The following is a 23060-nucleotide window of genomic DNA, read 5'->3' as shown; positions in this document are numbered from 1 at the left end:
ACCACATCAAATGGCCGTCCTTGCAATGCAAATGGACAGGCGCAGGAGACTCTTGTAGGAGGAAAGTTCCTGGCCGTGGTGAGGTTCCTTCTTAACCGAAAATCAATCAGGTTATGAAAAGGACAGCCCCCCTTGGCTCGGGGAGAGGGCAACATAAGAGAAAAGGCGGCGACTCGAGAAAATCATGACCGCGGTTTCGAGGGAGCCAATGGTTTGAGGGACACGTGGGCTTAGGCAGGAATTGAGAAGCTGTGCACCTTTTCAAAGCAGCCAAAGGTCACCCCCTGCAATAGCCGCCACACACAGAAATCTCACAACATGTGGCACACTGACTTCAATGAGTAGGAGATAATCCAAGGGACAAGGAAAGGAGTAGCTCCCCGCCTGCTCGTAAGGTCAATTTCACGAGTCGAGGGAGAGTTTGACTGATGTAAAATGAAAATTCCATGGTTTGACAGATTGCTAGATGAGAGGATGGATACTGATTGGTTCCTGAACTATGGAGGCATGAATTGTCTTGGTCTTGGGATTAAAGAAAAGGGTTTAGGCTAATTTAATGCGACGAGTTGGATGTAGCGTCTGCTTCCTCTTCTTCCTTGTCGTTAGCCCACCATTAAAATAATCGCCGAGGTTTAAGCAGCAGCAGCAGCAATTCTAAGTACGATGATTCCTGGAAGTTAGATGCGCACATGGGAAGATTCTATTCATCCGTTGCTAAGTTCGATTTGGCCCGATAATGTCCTTGGTAAAATCATAAAATGATCAACTTTTGGTTATTAGTTATAAAGTGACAACCTCAATTGATGAAAACAGTCTTATTAAAATAGTCAACAACCGAAAGAATCCATAATTTGCCAATGAAATAGACAATACACAATGTGAAAGTTATTGCGGAGGATTTTCATCAAAACTTGGAAGGTTGATCGACCAAGCCATCGACAGTGGCCAATCGACATAAAAACTAACTAATATGTGGTTACATTTATTGCCGCTATTTTAGGATTTGTATAACTTTTTGTAGATAAGTGTTGCTAGATCAATAACCACTATATGCAATAGTTTGCAGAGAGTTATAAATACCCAATGTGTTCATTATAAAGAATCTCCAATCAATCTAAGAAATCGACGTTTTCCTGTAAATTTACTTTTATCTTCACTTTCTTGTAATTTTACATGACTAGCGACGACTACTTCTAATTTACGTACCTTTAATTTTCTTGTTATTCACTTTTTTATCCAAAATTAATAAACTATTCATGTCGATCCATCCAGGTTCAAGGGATATTCCACCGTTTTTGTGCACCCATCCATGTTCTTGAAAGGACATATCATCATTTGTGGTGGGACGGTCCTCTGGTCAAGTCCGGGTGGAATCTCTCCGGATCTAAACGGTCCTTTGATAAAAGTCCAGGAGGAATCTCTTCGGATCTAAATGGAATATGATTTCAACCACAGGAGAAAAGTCAGACTCTGCAACGCGCCCACTTCAACATTGACCTGATCAACGATGGAGCACTGGATGGAATTTTGGACCTAAAAGTTTTTGTGGGTTCTGACAGATAAGCTTTTCTATGCAACATGTCCGGACTCGAGCGGGCCTGACGGACCTAAGTCAGGGAAACTTCGATACCGCACCCATTAAATTGTGCTTTGGACCCGGTGTGCTTGAGCAGCCCAAGTGAGCCACAAGGACCCTGATTAGGTCTGGCTCCAACTATGATAAAAGGAACAAGTTTTCGGGGATCCGACTTCATTTATTTTTCGAAAAATGAATAATTTAAAAATTATTTTCCTAAAAGAAGATCGCTTATATTACTTCCAACTATTTCCCCTTAATCCATTTTCCCTTCTCTGAGGTGTTCCTCATATGATTAAGGCCTATTTGTTAATATTTCTGTTTCTTTGTTTTTCTTTTTTTTAGTTTCTTGGAACAAAAAAAGAACAAATAACGTCAACTAATTTTTCTATTTTTCGGGATAGAAAAATAACCGGTAAATAGATTTGGAATAGAAATAAGAAATAGAAAAAAATAACTTTCTTGTTTCTTAGAACAATTTCTAGAAATAAGTCATTTTTTTTGTTTTTTTTTTTCTTATTTCTTGCCTTTTCTATTCCCGCCATCCGCTACCCCCAATCGATCACTAGCCATCGCCGCCGACGGTGGTCACCAATTGCCGACCAGCAGTTGGTCCATTGCTATCGGTTGTCGGCCACTGGGAGAAAGAAGAAGCAAAAAGGAAAAAAAATGAAAGATCTAAAAAAATATTAAAAAATGAAAAGAGATTCTAAGTTTCAAAAAAAGAAAAGTTGTATCAAATGTATTTATATCCTTAGAAACGCATTCTTTTATTCAAAACGCATTCTTTTATTCAAAAATCATTCCGGAGAATAGAAAAAAAAAAAAAAAAGACTTTTTGAAAAGAAATTATTACTAACCCTTAGAAACTTTCAAATATACTTTGCCCCTGACCTAAGTTCAACTCCAACGGTCAATCTCAAAGGCAAAGCATAGTATCAACACATCAACCTGGATATCGAAAGGCCCCAATATGTAGACTCTGGTGGAGCAGGTCCATCACTGTTCCAGTTCATAGCTACTTAGGACAGAAAAAATATAGGAAGATCAAAATTTGAACCGTGAATCTCTGTATTGCCACACCTCAAAGAGTCAAAGAAATACATCAAAGGTTATGACCCGAGAATTAATCTAACGCCCTTCACCGAAATAACCTAGATCCAGCTTCTGTCATAGGCAAACACAATGATCAAATATCTGAGCTTGCCGCAGCTGGCCCGATAAATACTCCGTCAGTTCTCTGCTAAATTTATCGCTCCATCCATCACTTGCATAAGCACGATATGCAAAAGAGGATGGTGCACCGGGAGGCATCGATCTGATTAATTTCATATTCACCTCCTCGCAAATTCCCACAGCAGGAAGTGCACAAATGGCCCACTCTGCTAAACTGTAGCCAGGATAAGAAACTACTTAGACAAAAATCACTTCAAACTTCGCACATGGGTTGCTTTGCACGTGACTCCTTAGGGCTGCGTCGTTTTCGAATTTGAACGTATACAGAGCCTGCCTCTGCGTCATGCCAACAGGGTATACTCTGTAAATTTTAAGTTCATTCCCTCCTCTTATGCTTTCAGGTCTTTCTTCCTTCCAAATTGGCACATGGTTCATAGAAGTGAACTTTGTCCAAATTGCAGACTCCAGGGCCTCCAGCGTGAGTTTTCTGTATGAGCATTTAAATATCTTGAAAATTCTTCCGGCATGTCAACAAGAAACACCAAGGAAGACTAACAAAGGGATGAACCGATAGATTTATCTTACAAGTCAGATGTATAGAGAAATTGCTGCTGTGCTGCAATTGTTTTATGCATATCAAGGCACTTACCTCAAGTAAATGGATACCATCTCGAACCTCCCTCTTTCTCTCACGAACAAATGGTATACGGTTTTTGAGCCTCGAGTACACTTGCATGGACGATTCTTGAAACCTGCACTTTTCTCTTCTTTCTCTCTAATCGTGGTAGCAAGATGTATGCAAAGACGGCATGATGAGTGAACTGCTGCCATATCCACGAGGGCCTTGAAAGAATCGGATGGACCCTCATACTTCCACCTAATAGAGCCACATTCATATTAGAAGTCCTCCAGGAACAATATTAGTTGCAATTCCAAACCACAGAAGAACTCCAGCCACATATCCTCAGAATCAGACAAAATGAGCATTTCAGAAAAGAAATGAAACAATCAGAAGTTATTATGTGCACAGGCATTTGTTCTTTTTTTTATTTTATTTTATTTATTTTTTTGGGGGGTTGGTTTGTTGTTAAAGAGTACCTTAATGATTTGTTGTATGCAACAGGATTCTCTGAGAGGTACTTCATTGTCTTGGCAACTTCTGGAGCATCTTTTAACTCCTTGATATGTAAATATGAACCGGGAGCTGGTGCAAAATCCTGAATGTTTGGTGCACCAATAACCACAGGAACAGAACCTGCAGAATTCATTATTTCACAACTATTTCAGCATTGCAACACAGTTAATAGGTAATCGACTTCCTCAAATTTCACAAACAGACAATATGTTTGCCAATGTCTGTATGGGACAAACTTGCTCAATGGACCAAATAGTCTAAGCGATTGACCCGATGAGAAAAAGTTGTGTACTGAAATCTGGATAACTTGGCATTCCAATTTGGGAAATGCCAAAAAGAGATAATCACTGAGGAGATCAAATGGGAGAAAGGGTCAACTTTTCAACAAAAATATATCGATCAGGAGAACGTAAAAAGACAATAAACACCATTTACCGGCAACAAGCGATTGGAAGAATTTCTCAGTGACGTAATCTTCTTCATTAGAATTTTCAAAAGCAAAACTAAACTTGTAGCGCCTCAGAGCTTCCACTTTGTCCACTGCAAAATAAAATAAACACAGTTACAGAAGATATCAATAGCTCCATCCAACTCTGTTCTCTTTTAAAATATCACTGGTCAAAATAACAAGCAGATATAGGATTCTCGCACATTTGAGTGCCAACACTTCATGCAGGACGATATGCTTTTCAACTTTTGGACTCATTAGGAGCTCAATTTCTCACAGTAATCTCATTAGGTTGGTTAGAGAGTTGATTGGTGCTGGCCCTACTCTTTAAAACAAATCTTCACGGCTCATGTTCCATATGAAATATTCAGAGATGAATTGTTCAGATGTTAAAATGCATAAGCGAAATGCACAGATTCATGGAACAGCATAGACCTAATCACATTATTCTAACAGAAGTGTAAGTTTGCTTGTGACATTCCAAATCCATTGTTTGTCATGTGAACAAGGCCAAAAAGGAAGCTGCCAGGATTTAAAGGAAGAGATGCTTTCCAGTGTAGTCACAATGACAATCTTTCCGCACACAATGTTATACAACCTAAACTAACAAAATATTTCTATTATATAACAGTTGATATTTTCAGATTGAGCAGCTAAAAATAATAGCGCTCACCTCTCCCGTCTCGGTTCCTATGGCAGCCACCATATGAATCTATTTTTATTTTAGCCTTTTCAAGAATCTCAAGAGCTTGCAACCTAAAATTTCGAGCCCCGCAATTAGAAATAAAGGCAGCTGCAATGGCATTCTCAGTCTTTGGCTGCACAGGAGCCATAATATCATACTCAGCCCATGAAAAATACCCAACTGGAACATCAGAGGATAGGCTAGTTGTCATCACAATATCAATACCCCTCCTGAAACACAAAACATCTAAGATCACGATACAGAAAGATAACAAGAAAAGGAATGGAGAGCAATGCATGCAACCCAGTCATTCTGCTAGCATGAAAATCCAGCGCATGTACATAGAGGCAGCATCAGTCATAATCGCATGATCTATAAAAAAAAAAAAAAGATAATAATTATAATGTATCTTGTCTGATTAATCTATTAACAATTCGTGTCCCTTCCGTCACCTGTTCTTATCTTAATAACAGCAAAAGTTTGACCTCATGGATCGGTAAAACAAACACAATGATTTCGCAATTATGCATGTTAATATGACCAATTCCTAACTCTAATTCACTGCATGAGATTGTTTGGCAGAGATCTGAGTAATTCTGAGTTTAGATCTAATAATCAGGTAACCACTTACGGATCATGGAGTTTGGTTTGATGTAGCAGTTTTATTAGGTGGAAATTACTTATCAGATACTTGGTGATAAATGAGATTTACAATTGTGAAATACACAAACTTGCCCCTCGTTAGTGAAATAACTACTTGCACACTATTCAGAATTACACACTTTTGACCATCTTCCCATGCTATATGCTGGTAGCAGCCTAAGACCCAAGGCTACATCTTCGTGGAGCTCCACGGGCATCATAAATGAAAATATCAGATAACACATGACAAGCAAATGATTCAGTTCTAAACAACAGACTCAACCATTTACCTCCCCCCTTCTCTCTCCTCTCTCTCTGCATAATGGATAAGCGTTTATGCATGGGGCAAATTATACCAAGTTCATTGCTTCCCTTAATTCTTAAAAAAAGCTTATATCGCATCAGCATCTGCCCAACATATATAAAGGAACTCCAATATAGAAACTACACAATATTCTAGAGCCTACAACACCTTTCAATAGTACTATCAAGTCAACTTAGATAGTGCTTACCCACCGTCGTGCCTGAGCAATATTATTTTCTGCATAATACTGTGAAGACTCCATCGATCTAAGTATAGTAGCTGTTCCGGCTTGCCCATGTGATCCAATCTGCGCATCAGGTTTCTTATCTGAACCGTACCCAAACTTACATCCAACAGCGCATGTCTTCCAATCCTGTGTTAAAGGATGCCAAGGGATTTCTACAATTTAGAATGATATCGTATGCATAGAGACAGAATGTTAATTAAGGATTCCAACCAAAACACACTGAAAACTCATGATAGTATTTCCTAGAAACAGAGTTGAACCACAACTATTCAAGCATGGAGAGGAACTCCAACATCTCAAGTGTAATGCTCAAACACATAGCTAAAACTAATCCAGCTTGAAGGGAGTGGAACTAGAGTTTTTGCTTGAGTTACTAATTGCACCAGCTAAAGGAAGCAGAGAGGAGAGGAGATTTAGAAACATCAACTGCCAAACTTGAACATCCCCACATATGCAACTTCAATGCCATGTTATAGCGGCAGTTTTCCTTCTCGAATGCTCAGTTTTCCAAAAACTCACTTCACATAGACATGGACCAGTACAAGTGAAGTCAACATGGAAGACAGCAAAGATAAGACTAAAGAGGTACAATTCCTAGCCTTCATCTTTCTCGTGTCTGTATATCATGACTCAGTAGCTAAGCATTTATTTCTTGCTGGTCCTTTCCAAGTCAGTTTCAGAAAAATCTTAATTTCCAAGAATCCAAACTCCACAAACTATTCAATCGACGCACTATATGTCGCCAAACGCACAAAAATAAAGCATCTCCTACAGTTACTCATTCTCTTTACGACGACATGCAGAAAAATTAATGAACTTTATGGATCAAACAAGAATCAATTCGACATTAAACAAACAAAAACAAACATAGACCGAACCTCGTTCTGACCAGAAACCAAAATAGGGTCCTTGTGAAAATCCCTAGAATAGACCACAGCATCCTCTTTCTCCAACCACTCCTCGCAGCTCTCCTCCTCCGACCCCAAATTCCGGTCTTCGCCCTCCTTTGCGACGGAGAAATCGTCGCTGTTCATGGGCAGCTCGCCTCCGGGATGCGAGCGATGGAACACGTCGGCCCAAGAATCGACCAGGGCGGCGTTCTTGGCCATGTCGAGCCGACCCAGGAACGCGATCTCCGCGAGCACCACGAGAATCACGAAGAGGGGCATCAAGTTGGTCCATTTCTTCTTGGGCGCCGCCAGATTCCCGTTGGCGATGGGCAGGGACGAGTCGGGCCGGGAGAATCTGTGATTGGAAGCAAGATTCGCCGGCTTCTCCATCTCCGAAAGCTCGAGAGAGATCGACGCGGCGACTTCAAGGAAGAGAGCCCGACGGGTGGTCTCGGGATGATTCTCCTCGTCTCCTCTTCGATATCATCGGTCGATCAGAGACGGGAGCGGGCGCTGCTCTGGGGGAGGGTCAAGAGCACGACCGAGCAGGGATTTTCTTTTGTCCGCGGAAGTCAATGAAAGCCGAGGAATTGGATTGAATATTCAAATGACGCGCATAAAATATACGCGCACTGTTCGCAGTTCTCAGTTCTCAGCTGCACGCAAAGCGGAAGTTCCCCGGCTCGGTCGGGGCATTATTCGCCCCCCAAAAAAGACGTAGAAAGTAAAGGATCACGTAGGTCTACCGGTCACTCAGCAAAAGAGATTAAAAAAAAAAAAACAAAAAACAGAAGCCTGGAAAATCGAGTAGGTAAGGCCTGTGGTACCTGAGATCTGAAGTTTCGGGGATGTCTTATATAGTAGGTTTGGCGATGGATGGTCTGTTCATCATGACGACAACGCTTGAACTTGCTCTATCTATCCATTAGTTGGAAAGGAAGGTGGAGTAGGTCAGTTTTTGAGAGATCACTGACGTGATTTATCGCGGCTTCTGATAGCGCAGCCACATGCCGTGGCTTCGCGTGTTAACCCAATCCGCTTCTTTTGCATCATTACTTCGGTAACTTCGGAAATCGGTCTTTCTAGATCATCCAATGATCTATCGTTGTTAAGAAAGATAATTTGTTAATGGAGAGAAATAAGAGAGGGGTATCATACTAAGCACGAATGCCATTCTTCGTAACAAATCTTACACGGGTGTTTTAGAAATTAGCCAAGAAGATTTCATGACCGTAATGGTGATGGATTGACTTAATTAAGGGCCTATTTGGTAATATCTATTTATGTTCCTCGAAATTATAATTTCCATTCTTTTATTCCAAGAAAAGAAGAAAGCATAATAACGTGTTTAGTAAAACTTTTGTTCTCGGGAATAAATTTGAAACAAAAAAAAGAAGTAGAAAAAAATAACTTCTTCTTGTTCTCGATAACAATTTTTAAAATGAGTTTTTCTCTCTCTTCTTTTTTTCTTTTTCTCTTTCTTTTCTTCTTCTTCCTTTTGGCTGATCGCCTGCCTTGGCCATGGCCAGCACCGGTGACAGGACAAACAAAGAGCTGGCAACCTTGCTGGAGCATCGCTGGACCTCGGAGACGTCGAGCCTCGCCCAACCGTGGCCGCGCGAGGCCCAGCCTTACCAAATCTAGGTGAGCTCGACCTCGCCTAGCCCAAGCAAGGAGGCTCGCCAAGCTAGGGAGGCCGAGGCCCGAGCGAGGTTGGCCTCCGGCGAGGTTGCCCAGCCAAAAGAAAAAAGAAAAAGGAAAAAAAATAAATGAATTAAAATAAATTAAAATAAATAAATAAACCTAAAAATTTTACCAAACGTATTTTTATTTTGGGAATATAAATTTTGAAGAAGTTACCAAACGTATTTTTGCTCATAAATTGTTCCCAAAAATAGTAACAAAAAAAAAAATCATTTCTCATCGAAAATTATTCTCTGAACAAAATGGTTACTAAATGCACCCTAGGCGTGCTACAATCACAATGCTTCTACTACCCATTTGTATAAATATTCGGAGAAAAATTGGCTTGCCCATTGCATTATTGTAGGTCAAGATTTTCAGGAACACACATCACAAAACATTGGCTTTCACAACGGAATGAAACATTACACCGGCGGATGTTCGTGCGCATGTTTCATCACTTAGCTGGGACACAACGTTTGAGCGAATGTATAGATTTCTTGGTGAGATCGATCCATCGACTCGTCATGAAGAGCAGAACATCTGGTGACTGAACTGGGCCTGGAACCTGGCCCATTTCTCCTGGCAGACATGCTCGAGGACTTCTGGGCTTCGTTCCTGGGCGCAAGAAACCCACCCTTGTTCGAGCGGGTCCAATCCAAGACTTTTTGCATCTTTCCGTATTGGCACGTCTTGGCCCAGTTTAGCAGCGGCATGGAGCTCCCATTTAGGACGGGAGGCACGACATTCCTCAGCCCCCAACCAACAAAAAAACCAAAGTTCCATTCTTCAATTGTTGGAGTTAATGTTTATGTTCGAGCATGCCCAACTTAGAATTTTTGTGAGAAATCGCAATGCCGAGTAGCCTTAGAGAACAGGTAAACTAAATCCAGTTTTTCTTTAATCCTCATGTTCCAGATAATTTCACCTCTATTATCCTATCAAAGGCATGTCAATTCTATAGAATTTGCACTGAAGCATATTGCGGTTTGAGTTGGCTGAATTCTAGGGGTGTGCATGGTCCGGGTGGGCGGTTCCCGACCTAGAACCGGGAACCGCCCGCTAAAGATCGATTCCGAAAAATTGGAACCGGGATCCACTTGTTGCATGGATCCACCCGAAACCGGACCGTCGGTCCGGGTCCTGGTTCCCGGTGGATCCATGAAACCGATCTTGACACAAAATAATTTTGATTTTCAACATAGAACACTACGTGACATCAAAGCAAGCCAAAAAAGAAAAACTAAATTTAAGTACGTGGAGATGCGGATGGCGGGAGAAGTAAACGCAGTGAAATGACGATAGGATTAGGAGCCGAAGACGAAGGGAGTGAGATGAGATTTAGGGTTTCTTTTAGTATTTTTTTAATATTAAAAAGGTTCCGATCCGGTCCGGGTGGACAGCGGGTGGATTCGCCATGGAACCGGGAACCGGACTGGTTCCCTCAAGAACCGCCGGTTCCCGGCGATTCCGGTCCGGTTCCCGGCGGTCCGGCGGTTCCCTGGGTATTTTGCACACTCCTTTTGGTTCGAGTCATCTTAATAAATCTATTAATCTCAACCTCTATTGTATTTATTGTTTTGCCATATTTATCAGGAATTCAAAACAATTTTTTTTTTTTTGCGATACATTCAATATTTCCCCTAACAAGAACATTGATTATATACAAACCAAACAATTTTGCCTCTTTTGTCCTATCAAAGGCATGGTGAATCTAGAGGATTTGCAAAAAACTATATTGTGATTTGAGTCATCACAATCAGTCCGTTAACCTCAACCTCTAGCTTATTTTTTTATTTTTTCATATTTATCAAAACAATATATTTGTGATATATCCGATATTTCCTATAACAAGAACATTGAGTATATATGACAATTCCACCTTTATTGTCCAACCAAAGCATTGGATCGGCTTGAATTTGAAATTAGTCCGTTAACCTCAACCCCTATCGCATTTATTGTTTTGCCATATTTATCAAGATTTCAAAACAATTTTTATTTTTATTTTTGGTAATATATCCGATATTTCCTCTAATGAGAACATTGACCATATACGAACAACATCCCCACGCAAACCTAACTTTATTCTGCCAGCTAATTATTTTGCCAAAAAAATCCAAAAAAATTAATATGTCTTACCATTCTTATGCTCCCAAAAAGGAAAATAAAATCTGTATCTCGAAATTACAGAGTTGCTCGACAGCCCCAATTGACAGCCCTCCTCCTCCTCTATTCATCCTCATCATGAGATTCAAAAAGAGATTTCGCACTTTACAGATAATAATACCCGGACAAGAATGAATTTCATTGGTGTATAGCTGAGGTCCCGAAATTGGGAAGAAAAATGATAAGGGAGAAAAGGAATGTTTTGGAACGAATTTTGACTGAGAAAATCAAATCAGAGCCTATCGACTATTGTATACCAATCAATTCCTATATACAACACTTGGGTTCTGGCGCAGATCAATGTGGGGAAGGAGAAGAAGATTGCCGCACCGAACACGCCACGATCTGCGCCCACTGCCGCAGCCTCGTCTTTACCGTCTCCGGATCGTCACCTTCAGTTCGGCACCGAGAAAAAGCGTTAGGAAAAGGAAGGATTACGTGCCTTTACGTTCGGCTCATCGATCTGCAAATTACCTGGATCGTATATGGAGCCGGTGCTCTCGGCGTCGTTGTCCGAGACCAGCGAGGACAGCGACAGGGACGACTCGGCCGACGACGACCTCGACAGGCTCCGGTGGTACTGCTTGTTGACCGCATGGTAGAGCTCCAGGGCCGGGAAGGTGTCGGAGAGCTTCGGGTCGATGCGGGGCGAGTCGAACCCGAACCCCAGCTCGATGCAGCCCTTCAGCTCGTCCAGGTCGTCGTCCGTCACGCTCGCGCGCCGGCCCTTGAAGCTCCCCTTCCGCCGCTGCCACGCCTCCTCCCGGAGCACGTCCGGGGACCACGAGTGCTGCTTGTGGAGCGGCCGCTGGGGCGGCGGCGGGGGCGGCCCCGCGCTGGGCTTCGACATGGCGGCGGGTGGGCTGCTGCCGCCGGGGAGGGGAGGAGTCTCGGAAGTTGGAAAAGAAAACCTTAAAAACAACCGAGATTTAAGGATGTCGCTGTTGGGCGAGGGAGGCTTTATAGGGATGTGCAGGATTTAGTTGCCGTTTTTGACAACGGGAGGGGTCGAGAAATTTGGGGGATGTGCAATCGAAGTGATGTTGCCAACTTATCATGACCGAACCAGGATTTGGTAGCCTTGTTAATTCGTTATGGCCACGTTGGTTTGTTCGAGGGACAAGCTGTGTCTTCCTTGGACTTGCCATAATTTGATCACCGGCATTATTCCCCTTCTTTTTTTTTTCGAATTTCCGAATCCCCTAGGCCATATTATAATTAATTGCAGTGGCTTTATAATATGCACTTGCCTCGGAAAAGTGAAGTGACGTGATAATTGTACTATATATGTGACTCGAGTCATTTGAATAAAAATTAGAATTACTTTTAACCCTTGTATTGTTTTTAAGGGGAAATTGTACAATCGATTATGTACTTCGTTAATATACTTTTCAACTTTCCTGATTAAATCCTAAAACCTTTGCATGAAATTATGATAGTTTTTTAAACTAATTTTCGTCGGAAATTATTGATAAGTGGAATGGCCGAGGCGATGACTTTGGCTGACAAGTTCGAGATTTTAGACGGAAATTAACTAGAAAGATTATTTTTGATATTTTTGAATTTCTCATGAAAAACTATGATCAAATTGACAAAACTGTAAAAAATTTGACCGAATCCCATTTGGTAATTTTCCTATTATTTTTACAGATATTGCATGTCGTCATAATCTTCTTTATTGATTAAGGGTGTCCATCTAAGTCTCGAACTAACCCTTCAAATTATTTTCTTATCAAAGGGCGACATTATAAATGTATTCAAAAATTCTAATGAACTAGTCCACGGCATGTACAGCTCGATCAACTTTATCTTTTCTTTTTTTCTAAAGAAAAGTATATCGACAGATCGATTCTGATGCGCCGAAATTAGGGCTAAACTTAAGGAAAGATAGGAAGAAAGAGAGAGAGAGAGAGACGGAAGTCAATGACGTGTCGTGGGGTGTCGTTTTCGCTAGTGTTTTTGCTTGACATGTAAGCTGAGAATTGGTTCCAGTACCTTCTGTCCAGACCAGCAAGTTGACCCCGTTTTCTGCTTGCTGAGCTGTGAATCCGGTGGCCTCCCCTGTAAAATAATCCTCGATTTGCTTTTTTTTTTATTCTTTAATTTTCCTCCCTCTTCAATTTAAATAACAAATCCCTAATGATTTTTTAATGGGAACAAAAATAAAATTGATAGATAAGTCTGTGCTCTAAAAATTAGCCCGAGCGGTATCTTTTTTTTTTCGAGTGATTTGGGTTTCATCTCATTAATTCTTGAGATTTATGGAAATTTTGTTAGCCATGATCCAATTAAGTTGGACCCTGACTCAAAAGGTGGCATGAGGGATTGATAGCAAATTGTACATAATGATTTTTTGTGGCATGGGATTGATTGTTGAGTTCACGTTATAACTCCCGTTCTAATTTCGTATAATTCCTAATAATTGCTACTCAAGCCCACCTATTTCCTATCCTCGAACCAAGTAATTCAAGTAGATCCAGTCACTAGGCTTCAGTTTCAAGTAGTCAACTTCATCATACGAATGAGACAGTCGTTTTTCACGATATATATTGCCTACTTACGGAGAATTCTCAAAATATAGAGAAAAACCAAGCCAAGGCAACCCGTGCATTTATTTAAATGATTAATACCACGGAAAATCTCAATCAATGTATTTGTGATAAATTTATCGCAAATTAAACTAAAAAAAATGATACACCGGTGACAAATTTACTCTACATTAATTTTCGTTAAATTTTACTGTCAAATTACTGAATTGAATAATACGTGATAGCTGACGAGTATATTTATTTGGATCAAATTATTAAGTTGGATGACATGTGTTAATTGACACGTATACTTATTTGGGGTTGTATCATCCATTTGTTACTAACGTATTTTACACAACATTAATCCAAAAATTAATTGAGATTAAATTTGTCACAAATGTACTCATTTAGGGCTTTCAATAGTACGTGATAGCAGATGAGTATATTTATTTGGATCAAATTATTAAGTTGGATGACATGTGTTAATTGACACGTATACTTATTTGGGGTTGTATCATCCATTTGTTACTAACGTATTTTACACAACATTAATCCAAAAATTAATTGAGATTAAATTTGTCACAAATGTACTCATTTATTACGTGATAGCAGATGAGTATATTTATTTGGATCAAATTATTAAGTTGGATGACATGTGTTAATTGACACGTATACTTATTTGGGGTTGTATCATCCATTTGTTACTAACGTATTTTACACAACATTAATCCAAAAATTAATTGAGATTAAATTTGTCACAAATGTACTCATTTAGGGCTTTCAATAGTATGTGATAACTGACGAGTATATTTATTTGGATCAAATTATTAAGTTGGATGACATGTGTTAATTGACACGTATACTTATTTGGGGTTGTATCATCCATTTGTTACTAATGTATTTTACACAACATTAATCCAGAAATTAATTGAGATTAAATTTGTCACAAATGTACTCATTTAGGGCTTTCAATAGTTAAAAAATTAATTTGTGATAAATTTGTTACAAATGTACTAGTTTGGAGTTTTTGGTGGTAAAATGAATTAGCTTAGGGATAAATTTATTATAAGTGTATCGGTTTGGGGTTTCCCATAGTGTTAATCCTTATTTAAACTCCATTTGTTTTATAGAAATTAATGGTTTCAAATATTTTTTCTTAAAAATGACTGCTTAAAATAACCAATCAATGGAAACATGTTTGCATTACGACAATAATTAATGTATAAATATTTTCGTGGATAATAAAAATAGTTTTCATTCATTCATTATTGTAAGAGATTATTTTTAAGAAAATATACTTTCAAATCATTTATTCTTTGCAAAATTTTCAAAGTAATTTCCAAGGATGTGTCTACTTGTGGATGCTTGAGAATGGGTAGACAATTTCCAGAATAATGACTTGAACTCTGTTATAAAACCATCTACATTTTCTCTATTATATATATATATATATCTTTGTATATATGTACATCATACACAGGTCAAGAATTTGGTGAGATATTTTGATACAGCCCACCTATATAAGTCAGAATTCCTGATTCTAGAGCAAGCACCCATCACCACGTAGCTCGAGGCCACCAGGATATGATAGATAATTCAGCATGATTGATTCTATTTATATCTACTATCTATACTAGATAAAACATAAAAAAATATCAAGATATTTCTACAATAAAATAAGATATTGACATGGCCTCGGATATCAGCACTGCACATGTAATGTGGCTCGCAGCGCACGCCAAAGTCCCCAGTCCCATTAATTAGATCGGGACGTGTTGATGAAAAATTAACAAACCTTGCTTCTCGCTTTCATCTATTTAGAGAACATTCTCTCGTCTCGTGGCGTATCAACCAAATGAAACTTGCTTACGACCCATCACATCATCGAAAGGAAGATGCATCCAACTTCCGAAGCATCTGCTCTGCATATATTCCTATAACTTGAAAATGTCCATGACGCTCTTCGATTAAATCCATGTATTTAATACCATGGCAAACCCTTTGTAGGCGTCACGATTTATATTATAGCGATGGAAATATTAGGTAATCTCCCCACTGTATTGGATGGCCAAGATCGTCCCAGTCAACAATACCTATTCTCTCCTCATCACTCAATACCTAAATGAAGACGACACTATTTTTTTCTTAATAAAGGCCTGTTTGGAAAAATTTGTTTCTATTCCTCGGAACAAAAATTTATGTTCTTTTGTTGTTTTATGGAACGGAAAAAGAATAGAATTCTATTTGGTAAAACTTTTGTTCTTGGGAACAAAAAAATAGATAATAGATTTTGAACAGAAACAAAAAGTAGAAAAATTAACTTCTTATTCCTGGAAACAATTTCTAGAATCCATTTCTCTCTCTCTCTTATTTTTTCTTATTTCTTCTTCTTCTTCTTCTTCTTCTTCTTCCTTTTGGCCGGACGCCAGCCTTGGCCATGATTGGCATCGGCAATCGGCCTGCGCCGACCCTTGAAGACGTCGAGCCACCTTCAGGACGGCGTCACCTGGCGGTGGTAGGTGAGGCCGAGCCTCACCGGTGGGTGGGGAGCTCGGCCTCACCAGATTTGGGCGAGGTCGACCTCATGCAGCTTGGCCGAGGCAGAGCCTCGCCTTGGCCAAATGTCGCCCAATTCTATCTCGGGAATAAAAATTTTGAGAAGTTACTAAACACATTTTTTTGTTCAGAAATTGTTCTCAAGAATAAAAATAGAAAAAATTATTTCTCATAAAAAATTGTTTCACAAAATAGAATCGTTATCAAACGCGCCTTAAGTAAGCTACGTTGGCAAAAACACACGGTGTGGCAATCTATTTGACGGAGGCCTTGCATCAACTCACATTCAAAAAGTCAATCCACTCAATAAGAAGACGATGAAATGGTTTAGGTACTTGCTTGAAAGATGGAAAGAAGTTCCCATTATGCACTTGAAGTGCCAAACCTTTCTAGATTTTTCAAAATATCTTAATCGAGTTATAATTACTAACAAGCGACAATTTACAATTTTGTGACAGGTTAATCTAACTTTACTTTTCATTTAAATTTTTTGAGACGTAGAATTTTGGTTCTATTGCATTATTGATCATCGTACAATTAAGATGTTGAGGTGGCTCTCTTGAAATCATATGGCTCCAAATCTATCGTGGTGGGTGCTAACTCCCGCTATTTCACCATCTCTAGGCATGGGCATAATTGTGGTAGGAATTTTGATTTAAGCATATCCTTAAAAGACTTCATCTTGATTTAATCCATATATCAAAACTTTTAAGATGTAAAGAACATGGAGGGTATTCCCTCCTCTTGAGGAAGACAAATATACAAAATGAAACTTGGGAGATGTTGAGCATGCCAGTACTAACACGTGAAATTGAGGAATGCAGTCTTATAAGTCCACTAGAATTGCATGCCAAGCTTGATAGCCCCAACATGGAAACACAAGTCACCTGCTGAGGTTATCCTGTAACCAAATAATTGTACGGTTAAGATGTAGTGGTGGGTCTCTTGAGATCATGCGGCTGTAAGTCTATCATGGTGGGTGCCAACTCCTCTGCAAGTTCACCATCTCTAGGCATGGGCGTGATTGTGGGCAGAAGTTCCGCACGTTCAGCCCTCGTGCTGCTCCACGGTCTGCTCAGCAGCAATAACGTCATGGTGACATTTCCCAATTTCGAAGATCGATGACCTGTCAGTCCTTGGCCTAGCATTCCGTTCATTGTTCAAAGCAATTCTCAGTGGTGGATTTAAGGCAAAAACAGTCGAAACCGACAAACTTGTTGCCAATCAATCTCTAGTTTGTTTGCAGAGGTTGTCGACATAGCACGCTGGATGTCGCCAGATAGAGATAAGAGAGAGAGCACTGACGTCCCAATGGCCCACCCCGTTCCAACAGTCTCTAACTCCAATCATTTTTCTCGACGAGAACCGAAAAAATCTTACACAGGTCATAATATATGAATTTATCTCTCAATCTTTTAATTGAATTAATTGAATTATAAATATTTTTATATTTATACTAATTCAATCTATTTGATCAATTTATATTGAAAATTGCTTACGTTGACAACGACTGCCTCACATGATAAAGCCTACGTTAATGTAGGCATATAATAATAATTTTTTGTCTTTCTTTCTGTTTTTTTTTCATTGCTAGTGGCCAGGCCCTCATCAAATCAAGGCAAAGGTCGCCTTGCGCAAAGCAACGGGACCACAAAGGCCCTAGACAAGGGCTTTTGCGGCCTTGCTTGCAGTGTTGGTAAAGGAAAAAGAAAAAAGAAAGAAAAGAAAAATATTATTAAAAAATGTCTACTCGGTATACACGTTAGCGATTTCCATGTCATCCTACTACGTTCTACATATGACAGCCCCATTTGTTTCGCAGATTATATTTTCCTCATTTTCTGACGTTTGTTTTACTTAGACAAATGAGTCGACAGAAAATGTTTTTGTGGTCAATGATAAACTATGCATAGATTCTGGAAAATGTTTTCTTTTTAAAAAAGTTGAAAAATATTTTCCAAACTACAATTTTTCATGCTTGAACCTGAAAGTTTATGTTTGAATACCGGAACCCGAACGCTAGTTCCAAAGTCTCCAACACCTGGGTTGGGTCCATCAAGGTTGGGCCCGTGTCCGTTAAGGCTTGGATTAGGTCTCCGACACTCGAACACAAGTCCATTGAGACAAAACTTGAGACGTTGGTTCCCAGGCTTGGGCTCCCACCACCTAGGCCCGAGTCCCCTACACTGATGCTTAGGTCCATTGAGGGTAGGCCCGAACCCTTGGTGCTTATGCCCTATACCTCGACACCCTAGACTGCATCCATAAAAGTGGGGCTTAGGCCTTGACGCTTGAGCTCTAGTCCCTTGCACTCAAGCTCGAGTCCACAAAGGTTGTGCGTGAGTTGTTCGTGCTCGAGCTCGAGTCATTAACTAATGAAACGTCCATTCTTAATTTTTTTTAAAATTGAATTTTCAATTATTTTTATTTTTAAAAATGTTGGATTCAAATTATTAATTTTTTTTTTTTTAAAAATTTTGTTTCCTTTTCTTTTGCTTCTTCTCGGCCTATCACCGACCATGGTGACAATAAGCAATCAATCACAGACGAGCTTGTTGCTCACCAATCTAGTAAGGCTCGAGCTCATTAATCAAATTTAAATTGATTCGATTAAAAAATTTATGATTAAATCGATATAAAAGGTAATGTTTAAAACTTTTTTAGTACTTTTTCATTTCTCTCCAAAGGACCATGAACACCTCGACTAATTCACTTCCGCAGTGCTCTTAAACGTGGGCTCCTCGATGTCAACTTGTCGCATTCATAATTTTACTTTTGGAACTCTCTCAAACCTACCACGCTGGCCGGTGCTTTCTCGAACATCGTTTTACACGTAATAAAACCTCAATGCGCATCGCATTAGATCTTTTCTCTCATCCGTCCCAATCTTTTTCGGATCTGCCATGTCGCCCGATAAGGACTTGCTTTTCAAACGGTGAGGCAAGGGGCCACGCTTCTCCCTCTCATTGGTCGGCAAGTCACATCGCCATCAAGTCCAAACGCCTCCGCTATTGGTCCACGTCGCGAATCCTCTATGGCTCTCCGGCTTTAAATAAAAAAAGAAAAGCAGGAAAAATCTCCCAATTTTTTTATAAGCCTCGGAAAGCTCGACAGCCAACCCCCCCTTAAATGGCGACTCGTGTCCGGAGCCCCAGAGGAAGTTCGACACTTGTCATCTCCCAGCGCGACTCGCAGATTCGGTTCGATCTCGGAGGGGAAATCCAACTTGCCCGAAATAGCAATCGCAGGTAAAAACCGTCACCCTCCCCCTCCCTTCGCAAGTCCAACTTGATTCTACATTTGGAAATGGCGGGGTCGCGTTTTTCTTGCTGGTTCTTGGTTGCCGAGCTCGGGTTTTTACAGTTGCTATCTGGGCTGACGCGACGCCGTCGGGGAAAATGGTTTTACTGAAGTTGGGAATTGCTAAAATTAGTGTTCTTTCTTGAATCCAACCCCTGGTTTGCGGATTTTCGAGTGATGAGTTCGAGGTGTGGAGTTAGAGGAGGTTCTGGGTCGCGCTGTTTTGCAGATTTCCAACGGTTTTTTTTATCTCTTATGGCGTCTTGTCTAGTTTAGCTCGAGTTGATGAGCCGGTTCGAAAAGCGGTCGGCGTCTTCCTGCAATGAAGTTGAGGGACACGTCTCGTGGGTCTGGTAATTCGTGCCGTGTGCTGCTCGAGAGTCTCGTCGTCTGAGATTTCTATACTCTATGCGTACTTTGGACTTAATTTGATTTTCTTCTTTTATGCTCGAAAGCTTCTTGATGATTTGTCTATTCTCAAGTTTAGAATGTTTTGTCGGATGGAAACGAACCGAGGTGTTTCCTGCCGGTTGAAAAGCACTTGCTCTCCCCGTTGGCACTTTTTTTTTATAATGATTTGATAAGCATCTTCTTCCTAGAACTGAACCTTAAAGATGTGTGAATAGTATGTCACGGACTCAGTCTGTCTAGCTTTTATTTTTCGTGGCTGATTCATGACATGAGTGGAAGAAAACGAATTAAATATTGAGGACTGATCCAATTCGCTTGGATGGGCGTGTAAAAATTCTAGCTTGCAGAATGGGTCCTCAAATGAACTTCCGAAACTTGGCCGATGTGCCAGCAGCCGAAAGAAGCACCGGAGGGCAACCAGGAATTCCCCCATTATCTCGACAATCCTCAGTATATTCCTTGACTTTCAATGAGTTTCAGAACACATGGAGTGGACTTTCTAAGGATATTGGATCCATCAACATGGATGAGTTCCTGAAGAACATATGGACAGCTGAGGAGAGCCAACTACAGCTACAAGACATGGCGCCTTCTGGTAATGGAGGGGAAGGAGGTGGTCAAGTAGGGAATTTGCTGAGACAGGGGTCATTGACTCTGTCGCGGACTATTAGTCAAAAAACAGTTGATGAAGTGTGGAGAGAATTATTCAAAGAGACGGAGGATGTGAAAGAAGGGAGTAGAGAAGGAGGTGACATAAATTTGCCACAGAGGCAACGGACTTTGGGAGAGATGACATTGGAGGAGTTCCTAGTGAGAGCCGGCGTTGTGAGGGAGGACACACAAATGATGGCAAGGCCTGGCGACAATGGAGTTCATGAAGAAATGTCACAATTCACTAGTAATGGTCTCGCCAGTAGTGCGGCTGCTGGAAACGATTTCATATTCTCTAGTAAGCCTGCTGGTTCATCGTTAGATTTTATTGGAACTAGACCTACTCAGCTACAGCAACAACCACAGCCACAGCCGCTTGAACCACCGGCTCCGCTTTTTCCAAAGCCGGAAACTGTGTCATTTGCAACCTCCGTGCATCTACCAAATACAGCTCATATAGCAAGTCCAGGGTCAAGGGAAGCGATTGGAATCACGCACTCATCGTTCAACAAAGCATTAGTTCACAGTGGTGCTATGCAGGCTGGAGGACTGTGCTTGGGGGATTTGGGCCGAGCAGGTTTCGCTGTTGAATCTCCAGCAAAACTGGTATCACCGGATGCAATTTCCAACAATAGTACAGATGTATCCTCGTTGTCACCAGTTCCTTATGCTTTTGGCCGTGGAAGAAGATCCAAAGATGGATTGGAGAAAGCAATTGAGCGAAGGCACAGGAGAATGATAAAAAATAGGGAGTCTGCTGCCAGGTCAAGGGCTCGCAAGCAGGTGAGGATGCTAAAAAATTGCTCTTCTTTGATTAAGCTCTTCACTAGACTAGGAAAGCTCACTGGCTAGGTCTTGCTAGCCCATTTTTTTTTAAATCAACCAGCAAAATATGATGTTTTTAGCTACTAAGAAGTCCAAGGAAACATTATATAATGAAAGCCGAAGAAAGAGTTAAGATCCCGCTGTGGTGATGTGCTTGGGAATCTCATGTATGTAGCCTGGAACCTGCACATGCTGTCATCCTATTTTTCAGCTAACGTGGTTTGCTCCTCTGCTGAGGAGTTGCTGGAACTATCGTCTTAGAATCATCAAGAGTGCAGTTAAAGAATATTTACTCTTTTGAAAGTTTCTTTGAGAGGAACAAGTATCGTTCATTTGTTTGTGACCGTTGAACTCCTTAAAAGATAAGCGGTTTTGCTAGATGCTATTTAGATACATAGATGCATATTTCATACGGCACCATGGTTTAAATGTGTCTTCTGCTTGAAATAAGTATAGCTTTCAGACTAGGCTTTAATTTTCAGGTGATTTTACTAAGAAATGGACCTATAGCTCATCCCCCTAGTCTCTTTAATTTCTGGCAGGCCTATAATATGGAACTGGAAGCAGAAATCGCAAGACTGAAAGAGATAAATCAGGAACTACTTAGAAAACAGGTAATTCACCCAACCTGAGATGCTGTCGCAGGCAAACTGCAGATCACTATTTTCTTTTCTTCCCGTCGTGACAAATATTTTCTATATTTACAGGCTGAATTTATGGAAATGCAGAAAAATCAGGTATGTCTAGCTTCCGCTTATAGTCCTCATCTGAACCTATTGCTTCTATCACGACTAAGCAAATGAGCAGATAAGACATTCGTGGGCATCAAATTCTTTATCCATGCAAGTTAGTAATTGCCTATATCCTTGAGGTATTAATAAACCTGGTAGGAATGTTGAAGCGGCAACTTGGCCGACCAGGACCTGCACGTATATAGTATCTTTCTACTTCGTAAATGGGTGTTGTCGTGTCATAATATACTGCACGGCAGCATACTCTGTTTATGCCCATTGATCGTTAAACTATCTAAATCATCTTCACGCAACAGAAACCGAGAAACTTTCCATGTGCAAGACAGAGTAAGCTGCTAACTTTTACTAAATTGTTTGGTTCCAGAGGACTTGCCAGGAGCGCAAGTGCCATGGGCCCTGGGTGTGTCCTTCAATAATCAATTAATAAATGATGAGCATATCATTTGTCATAAAGATTATGCGGTGAATCTGCCATACACTTAGACTCGGGGCCAAAAATTTGGTGTACCAAAAAGTCCTCAAGAAAAATTAGTTGAACAATCTGCATTGATGAACTTATCCCTATTGAATAGAACTTCAGTGAAGCATTCATAATCCATAAATTTGAGGCTCATAGTCTGCTTGTTTTGCGGTGGAGGGCCTGATGATCACCTTCGGATATGTTGTGAACAGATCTCGCAGAAGGTGAATGGACTGTACCGGGAAGATAAGAGGCAATGTTGCTTGAAGAGGACGCTGACAGGTCCGTGGTAGATTTGATGGATCGGACAGCATGTATTTAGTTTGAACCGATTGCTAGAGCGTGGCATTGTGTTTTTCGCTGCACATCGTTGCTTATTCCAATCTTGTATCGCAAAGGATGCGTATCACTTGTAATAAGAGCAACGGCACTTGATTTGTTTCGAGTAATTAGCAAACTTTTTGCATGGTAATTATAAGGTGTATTAAGGTTTTTGCCTTTCCGACGGAGGTGAGGTTATCCACGAGAAATGATCCCGGGAATAATCACGCATCGAGTGGATCATCGCTCCTTTCGCCATGTTCTCTTTTGACTGTGAAAATGGACATAGATCAAGGAGATTGGC

General features: G+C 40.5%; 3 protein-coding genes across 4 annotated transcripts; 1 reads left to right on the top strand and 2 right to left on the bottom strand.

The window, feature by feature from the left end:
* Positions 1 to 2532: 2532 nt before the first annotated feature.
* LOC104418734 (glycoprotein 3-alpha-L-fucosyltransferase A) lies at positions 2533 to 7923 on the bottom strand. 2 transcript variants are annotated; one of them, XM_039301835.1, is made up of 7 exons: positions 7092 to 7923; positions 6179 to 6339; positions 5009 to 5250; positions 4323 to 4427; positions 3851 to 4007; positions 3402 to 3629; positions 2533 to 3251 (listed from the first exon to the last, which is right to left on the bottom strand). In XM_039301835.1, exons 1-7 carry the CDS (start codon positions 7491 to 7493, stop codon positions 2990 to 2992), a joined length of 1557 nt encoding a protein of 518 aa, XP_039157769.1. In that variant the 5' UTR covers positions 7494 to 7923; the 3' UTR covers positions 2533 to 2989. The 2 variants fall into 2 exon arrangements, with proteins under 2 accessions (XP_039157769.1, XP_010028470.1); XM_010030168.3 differs by having other exon boundaries at positions 2533 to 3239; positions 7092 to 7919.
* Positions 7924 to 10962: 3039 nt separating this feature from the next.
* Positions 10963 to 11955, bottom strand: LOC104418733. The gene is made up of 2 exons (XM_010030167.3): positions 11427 to 11955; positions 10963 to 11344 (listed from the first exon to the last, which is right to left on the bottom strand). The coding sequence occupies exons 1-2, from the start codon at positions 11800 to 11802 to the stop codon at positions 11250 to 11252; spliced, it is 471 nt and encodes a 156-aa protein (XP_010028469.2). The 5' UTR covers positions 11803 to 11955; the 3' UTR covers positions 10963 to 11249.
* Positions 11956 to 19127: 7172 nt separating this feature from the next.
* On the top strand, positions 19128 to 22907 carry LOC104418732 (ABSCISIC ACID-INSENSITIVE 5-like protein 6). The gene is made up of 5 exons (XM_010030166.3): positions 19128 to 19284; positions 20088 to 21181; positions 21766 to 21837; positions 21931 to 21960; positions 22648 to 22907. Exons 2-5 carry the CDS (start codon positions 20096 to 20098, stop codon positions 22726 to 22728), a joined length of 1269 nt encoding a protein of 422 aa, XP_010028468.2. The 5' UTR covers positions 19128 to 19284; positions 20088 to 20095; the 3' UTR covers positions 22729 to 22907.
* Positions 22908 to 23060: the final 153 nt, after the last annotated feature.

This window comes from Eucalyptus grandis, chromosome 9 (genome assembly GCF_016545825.1).
Source record: "Eucalyptus grandis isolate ANBG69807.140 chromosome 9, ASM1654582v1, whole genome shotgun sequence".
Classification (NCBI taxonomy): domain Eukaryota; kingdom Viridiplantae; phylum Streptophyta; class Magnoliopsida; order Myrtales; family Myrtaceae; genus Eucalyptus; species Eucalyptus grandis.
The sequence above is the reverse complement of the archived record's forward strand: the minus strand, read 5'-3'. Positions and strand labels throughout refer to the sequence as shown.